The 7,517-nt window shown below is 43.4% G+C and overlaps 1 protein-coding gene across 1 annotated transcript in view; it reads left to right on the top strand.

Annotated features, from left to right (window-relative positions):
* Nucleotides 1-7,517, top strand: part of SLC3A1 (solute carrier family 3 member 1) — a 24,631-nt gene that overhangs the window by 9,853 nt on the left and 7,261 nt on the right. Inside the window, 5 exon segments of the mRNA XM_025205392.1 lie at nucleotides 3,230-3,349; nucleotides 4,143-4,267; nucleotides 5,128-5,326; nucleotides 6,787-6,806; nucleotides 6,808-6,904. Coding sequence (XP_025061177.1) covers nucleotides 3,230-3,349; nucleotides 4,143-4,267; nucleotides 5,128-5,326; nucleotides 6,787-6,806; nucleotides 6,808-6,904 — 561 coding nt within the window.

Below are 7,517 nucleotides of genomic sequence, written 5' to 3'. Positions count from 1 at the left end.
GGGTGTCTTCCTCTCCCCCCCGGGGCGGGGGGGGGGGGGGGCTATGCTCAGTGCTGGGGGGAGACTCATTCCCTACTCCCCCATCTCCTGCCACCCCAGGGTGGAGAGGGGGGGTTGTGTGTGGCACTGTCCAGACTGGCCCAGCCCAGCCAGGGTGCAGGGAGCAGCTGTAACAGAGCTGCAGCTGCCAGGGGTGGTCCCATGACCTGGGCCAGCCTTGTTCAGCCTTGAACAAGGCAGCCACATGGTGGGGCCAGGCTGAGCTGTAGGGGGGCCAACCCCTGGCAGGTGCAGCTTAGTGATGGAGATGTGAGCTGCTTACACTGTCAGTGAGCAAAGCCCGGCAAGTGTGGTCTGCAGCTGGCCAGGCAGTGGCTTACCAGGGCCCACTTGGAGGTGCTGCACGCCTGGCGTCTGGCAGACACCCACCATACAGGCTCATTGAGGCCCCACAGCTTCTGAGCAGGCCTGGGTAAGCCCCTGTCCGGCTAGCCTTTGTGCACAGGTGCCGGGCTGCACTCGCTGACTAGGTAAGCCACCCTGCTGTGCTCGCTCTGCTCACATCCCCATCACTAAGCTGCATCTACTGGGGGTGGCCCCATCCCTGCAGCCCAGCCTGGCCCTACTATGCGGCTGCCTTGGCTGGGGCTAAGGGAGGCTGGCCTGGGCAATGGGGGCGGGGCCACCCCGGCAGCTGCTGCTCTGTTACAGCTGCTCCCTGTGCCCCAGCTGGGCCGGACCCCTGGGCTGTGCCTCACACCCTCCCCCCCCCCCCCCCCCCCGCGGGGCGGGGGTGGTGGCAGGGGATGGGTAATGAGGGGAGGAGAAAGAAAGGAAGAGCCCCCCTCCCCACCCTGCAGTGGCGGTGGGTGTGGGGGAGGAGGAGGAGAGGGAAGAGTTCTCCCCCAGCACTGAACAGAGCCCCCCCCAACCCCCCGCTCAGCTCGGTTTCCTTGTGGCTTCCTCAGGCTTTTGGTCTGAACCACTGCAGGCACGTGCCTGCTTTTCTGGAATGAAAAGGGAATGTCTATCCACCTGGAAACTGGTTCACTCTCTGCAGGTTAGACTAACCTGCAAAGACTGAATCAGTTCAGACTCAGACTTTTTGAATCTCTGTCCCTAGCCCAGAGGTCAGCATAATCCCCCTCCTGCCCCTGTCCTAGGCACTGAAAGAACTTGTTACACCTCTGCTCAGCCAAACCAACAACTTTCATTTCCCAGGAGAGTGCCCAAACAACCAGGCTATTACTTAGACTGGGAAGAAAGTACTTTTTAGCTACCCTGTAGCCAATAGGACCCCTGGGCAGAAAAGAATACAAGTCATGGAGCTAGAAGGAGAGAAAGCATGAGCCCAGGGCACTCCCTCTGGGGGTGGATTCCTTGGTTCTGGCTCATGTGCCTGTGACTGCTTATGCTTTATACAGTCACAGGATAGAATACATAAACCTAAAATTTGGCAGGATTTAGTTCCTAAATGCTGGCTTTAGTCAAGTAAATAGCAATTCTGAGCATGCACAAGCACTGAATCTGAGGTAGCTATGTGGTTAGGTGGACTTTGTATGGATCACTTGCTTGGACTTTGGCACTTGAGTTCTACCAGAAGTGCAACTGAGATGCCCGAGTCCTTTTTTTGGACTTGGTTCTTTGAGTTTAGCTGTGGTTTTAGAGTCTTTACACTGTGAGCAGACAAGAGAACTAGTTCAAGTTGATTGTTAGTCTTGATTCTGTGTGTGAGCATATACTCTCAGGCACACTTTCTATTACAGCGTCTTGGAGTTCTTGGAGAAATGCACTCTGGATGATTACCATCTAATTCATTTCTAAAGTGTTTGTCAACATCACTAATTCTTTCAGTACATTGCAAGATGATGAAATGGTTGGTTAACACTGATACTCTTTTTTCAAAGGTCTGTGGCTTTGTGAATTCATTAGAGATCTGGGCAGCTTCGCAAGAGAGAGTGTGGATCAAAGACTTCAGAGCATCTAAAATAAGTGCAATAGGAACAGTGCAAGGTTCAGTAGCTCCCTACCAGTGTGCTACACACTCCTCTGCAAAAGGATTTTCATGATCTATGCAGGCTTCGATGTTTGCCTATTGCAATGTTATTTTTTATGATGTACATGTGCTCAAAGTGGACCTCTTATTTCAGTACAAGAAATCCCCTAGTAGCAGTTAATGTGACTGTCTCTAGTTGCTTTCAGTATTACTGTGTAGGTAGGAATAAATCAGGAAGGTAGAATACTTATTTAGCAAATAAATAATTTTTTAACACAGATTAGTTAAATTTGACCATATCTTGTACTGATAAATAAGTTTGTGAAAATATATTGTATGTGGAAAAAAAGAGATTAAAGCATTAAGTCTATTACCAATTTCTTTTCCTAGTTGAGTAACACTTACACAGACATTACTATTAGACTCATATGTTACAATTAGAAGAATTAAAATTGATATAATAAAATAACCATTGAGGTCTGATGCAATGTTACTGATAAGCCAACCTCAGAATGCAATGAAAAAAATCACAGATCCATAACCATTAACTTGCTTAATCATGTGTAATTTCCTTTCACTGCTTCCCAGACCTCAAGTCTGAAAATAAGAATGATTTTGACAAAAGAAATAAGAAGGATGATTGAAAAGTGTTTTTGTTTTAAAAAAGGCAAGAAAAGTAGTGTCAAAAAGTCTGTGCAACTAGTAGATTCCTGAGCACTTGAATCAACATGGTCTGATTGTGCATAGGTTTAAAGGGTGCACACTAACAATATGCTTAGCATTTTAATTTCACTCACTTTTCCTTATTAGCAGAAGGCAGGGCAGTGTGGCATCTTATCGACTGACTTTTCAATGTGCTGCCCTGACCTGCTTTGCCATCTGCCTAACTTCAGACTAACGTGGCTAACTACCTCTCTCTACTTCTTTACTGGATGTTGACACAGTACTATGAGACACACAGTACTTTGAGACACTCCCATTGATGGACCAGATCAAAGATGGCTTTCTCTATGCTTTGGGTGGTTTTCTGTCTCTGCCAGTTCTTGAATCCTAGAGCAGCCAGGCACTGGTGTGTTTTATTATGGTTGAATAATAATTCAAATGTTTCCTTTGTGGTTTATATAAAGTGTTGTATTGTCAGGTATGTAGTAAAAGAACTATATTGAAATGTTTGCTGTTTATGATTTTTGAAAGAGGTAGACTTATCATGAATTGCCTCCATTTTGTGTTTAGGATATTATCAGGTTTTGGCTGGGCAAGGGCATTGATGGATTTAGCATCAATGATGTTAAATTTCTTCTCGAAGCAATGAACCTAAGGGACGAACCTCAAGTGAATAAATCCCAAAATCCGGTAACATAATTTCTGATTTGACTTCATTTTTTCCTTATCTTTAGTGATTCATTTTTCATTATTAAACTTCCCTGTAAAATGGGAATTGCACTCTTAATTTGATGTTTTGTATCAGCAGTAAATTCAACTTAGGTTGGTAGAGAGCTTTGTATGAGGGAAACCAGTTATTTATTCAGCTTGCCTTTGTTTGGGGTTGTGGGCCCAGTACAGTCAGCAGGTGGTGCCAACGCTGAGAGGAAATACCATGCCTTAATGGACACAAAGATATGCGTGTGGACAAATCTGGCTGCTGTCTCAAGTCACAATGAGAATTTCATTTGCATTGTCTCCGTTGGCAATCAGGTGTATAGCTTGTGTCCTGTTCATTAGTGCAAACTAGTGCAAAAGGACGAGACAAATCTATGGCTAATAGGTCTATTAATAGTTATTAAACAAAACAGTCAGAGCTGTACCTTCAGGCATATCTTAACCAATGTTGGTGGATGCCAGGGACAGTAATGAACAGGAGAGAGATCACTCTAAATATGCACTGTTCAATGCTCTCCCTCAAAAGCATCCACCCCTGCCAGTGTTGGAGACAGGATACTGAGCTATGTGGACTGTTGGTCTGACCCAGAATGGTACCTTTTATGTTCAAACAGAGTTATATAAATTACCTTTGGGTATTGATTCTTCCTTCTGTTTCTTAAATATTTACTCCCTCTTCTCGCACACAATTAGATTACATATTCAATGAGGTTTAGAAGTTTTAACTGTTGGATAGCTAATTGTGTAATATTATATTATTTTCAAGACTAGCATCACAGCCTATTCTGAACTGTATCACGACTATACCAGCACTCAAGTTGGCATGCATGATATTGTCCGTGGTTTCCGGCACACTATGGATCTTTTTAGCAGTGAGCCCGGCCGATACAGGTAACAATATTTTGGCTATTGGTCTTCTCTTTTAATATGAAGCTGCCTTCTCACCAGTGGAGAAGCAGGTCCTGTGTTATAACATGTAGTAGTTAAGACCTTCTTTTTTCTCCTTACTTAACATACCAGGTCATTGTTGGGTTATGAACATGGCCAATATTTATGGTCTAGGTTGGGACCTATTGTGTTTGTGAATTCAGGAGAGCTATGAGATACCTTCTGAGCCTGCTCTTCACAGTGAATAGTGTTGCGAAGTGCCAATATTACATCTACTCTTAGGTATGTGGGCAGAGAGTGGACAGGGAAGACCAAGGCTCCATCTTCTCATAAAATTGTGTCATTATGCTAGGGGAAATCTGCTGTTCTAGTTATTACTATGAAGGGAACTGGGATTGCAGAGGCTAGATCCTCTGAATGCAGAGAATTGTCCTATCCCATACACAGGACTCATGACAAGGTCATAATTAACTTTTATTTAAATACTTCCCATTTTAAATAGAAAGCAATGAGGGGAAGGAATTAGTACAATAATACAGTTCGTACCAATTTCAGTCTCTCTTTGTAGACCCAGCAGATGAAAATGGAGTCAGTTGTGTCTTTTAATGAGATATGAGTTATGATAAAGACTTGTAACGGCTATTTTGGAAGAATACCAGCCATTTATATGATCCTTTGTACCAAACAAAATATTTGTGTCTCTATATAGGTCACAAAGAAAAACAAATTCTTTTTGAAGACACGTTAAATTGTTAGATATGTTCATGTCTAGTCTTAGATTCATGCTGTCTTTGATTCCAGTTGCAATAAGAGTTAACACTGATTTAAAATTATTTTAAACAAACTTGTGCACTCCTCTACAGGTTTATGGGTACTGAGGCCAACGATCTGGAAAACATAGAAGAAACAATGATGTATTATGGAACATCTTTTATCCAAGAAGCAGATTTTCCCTTCAACTTCTATCTCATCAACATGAAAAACCTCTCAGGCAATAGTATTTTTGAAACTGTGTCCTTGTGGATGAAGAATATGCCTAAAGGAAAATGGCCAAACTGGGCGGTAAGTGTTCTGGTGCGTGAAAGGCCTGATCATACTCCTAGAAGCTCACAGGAAAAAAAAAAGATTACTTCATGGGGAGCAAGATCAAGCCCTTAATAGTTTTGTAGCCACTGAATCTATGGAACCTGCCATATATCCTCAGGACACTGCAGTACTACCTGTGGCTTGTCCTTTTAATTTATCCTGAGCATATTTACATCCAGGTGCTAGTAATTTTGCCTAGCTTTCAAACAAGATCATTTAAAACGTTGCTTTACATTATCAAGGTGCTATTTTACTCCTCGGTCCCCAAGTATATGGGAGAGGAGAGGCCATTACTTCCAAATCCACAGGGAGATTAGAAGTAGCTTGATGTGTACTATTTTAATTCTTGAACAGAAATAGAGGCTGTGACCCCTCCCATCATATATGGATACTGAATTTACCTAATGCTGGTTACATCTCTGCCTCTGATTTCCCCTTTGTTATCCTGTGCTGCAGACCTAGCTGCCCAAGTCTATCTCTTCTTAGATCCCTGCTTCCAGTGCTTGTGAATCTTTCATTGCCTCTGCTCTAAAGGGTGGACATGACCGCCGCAAAACCCTGCCTTATCTAGGCAACAAAAGAAATCATAAAAAAATGCACTCGTGGAAACATGTGAGAACTCTGAGGGTGTTTGCATTAGAATAGAAGATACTGTTGATTGAGATCCTAATGTATCATTGCTTACTTCTGTTATGCTGTTGGCACTGTCTCTAGACTTCACTTGTGTTGAGTAGAACACACCAAAATAAACGAAGTAATAAAATATTTCTCCCTGAGGGGAAAAAAGGGAAAGCAACCTGATTAACTTTTTCTAAACTGTTTGCACCACCAGGGTTGGATATAGAAAGCTTTGGAAAATTAAAGGGGAAAAGCTGATAAAATATGTTAGTATGTTAATCGAAACACACTGTTTAGTGTACTTGAGTAATAGAATGCACCATGAGATGTAAATTTAACATTTGGTTGGAACTACTTCTAACTTTATTTGATAATTTTCCTTAATATGAAAAGATCTTTCCTCCATATCCTGTGATAATGGAACAGTTTGTTGCCATTATTCTGCAGAAAGCAACATATCTGTTGGGGAGGAAAATACTATGAAAACAGTTATGCTTTGAGCAATTTGATTGCAAAGCATGGAAGTGATTGGACATTGCAGTAATGTGAAACCTCTTCTGGGGCTACCGTCTATCTGGCACTCTTAACTTGCATCACTTAATAAGGGAAATGTAGGGCCAGAGTCTGCTCCATTTCACCACTGTAAATGAAGATAAATTCCAATATTTTGAATGAATGAATCCGAGTTTATACTGATTGTTAGCGGACAGAATTTGGCCCACAGTGTGTTTTTCATTAAACTAGTTTCTTATGCAAGTATTTAGTGCTATTGTGTACCTTAGTTCTGCATTTAAATATAACAGATTATTCTTGCTTAGGTTGGAGACCCTAACAGTGTTCCTTAATGTGATCAACATGCTCCTTTTAACCCTTCCTGGTACACCTACAACTTACTATGGTGAAGAAATAGGAATGGAAAACATTGCATCAGAAAATGTGAGTGAAGACTCTATAGATCGGGTTGGTTTCAACCTGGAAGGGTGTGGGCAGTGGGGTCCCGCAGGGCTCGGTCCTGGGACCGATACTCTTTAATGTCTTCATCAGCGACTTGGACGAGAGAGTGAAATGTACTCTGTCCAAGTTTGCAGATGACACAAAGCTATGGGGAGGAGTGGACACGCCGGAGGGCAGGGAACAGCTGCAAGCAGACCTGGACAGGGTGGACAAGTGGGCAGAAAACAACAGAATGCAGTTCAACAAGAAGAAATGCAAAGTGCTGCATCTAGGGAGGAAAAATGTCCAGCACACCTACAGCCTAGGAAATGACCTGCTGGGTGGTACGGAAGTGGAAAGGGACCTTGAAGTCCTAGTGGACTCCAAGATGAACATGAGTCGGCAGTGTGACGAAGCCATCAGAAAAGCCAATGGCACTTTATCGTGCATCAGCAGATGCATGACGAATGGATCCAAGGAGGTGATACTCCCCCGCTATCGGGCGCTGGTCAGACCGCAGTTGGAGTACTGCGTGCAATTCTGGGCGCCGCACTTCAAGAGGGATGCGGATAACCTGGAAAGAGTCCAGAGAAGGGCCACTTGTATGGTTAAGGGC

Source organism: Alligator sinensis, unplaced genomic scaffold (assembly GCF_000455745.1).
Source record: "Alligator sinensis unplaced genomic scaffold, ASM45574v1 scaffold131_1, whole genome shotgun sequence".
Classification (NCBI taxonomy): Eukaryota; Metazoa; Chordata; order Crocodylia; family Alligatoridae; genus Alligator; species Alligator sinensis.
The sequence above is the reverse complement of the archived record's forward strand: the minus strand, read 5'-3'. Positions and strand labels throughout refer to the sequence as shown.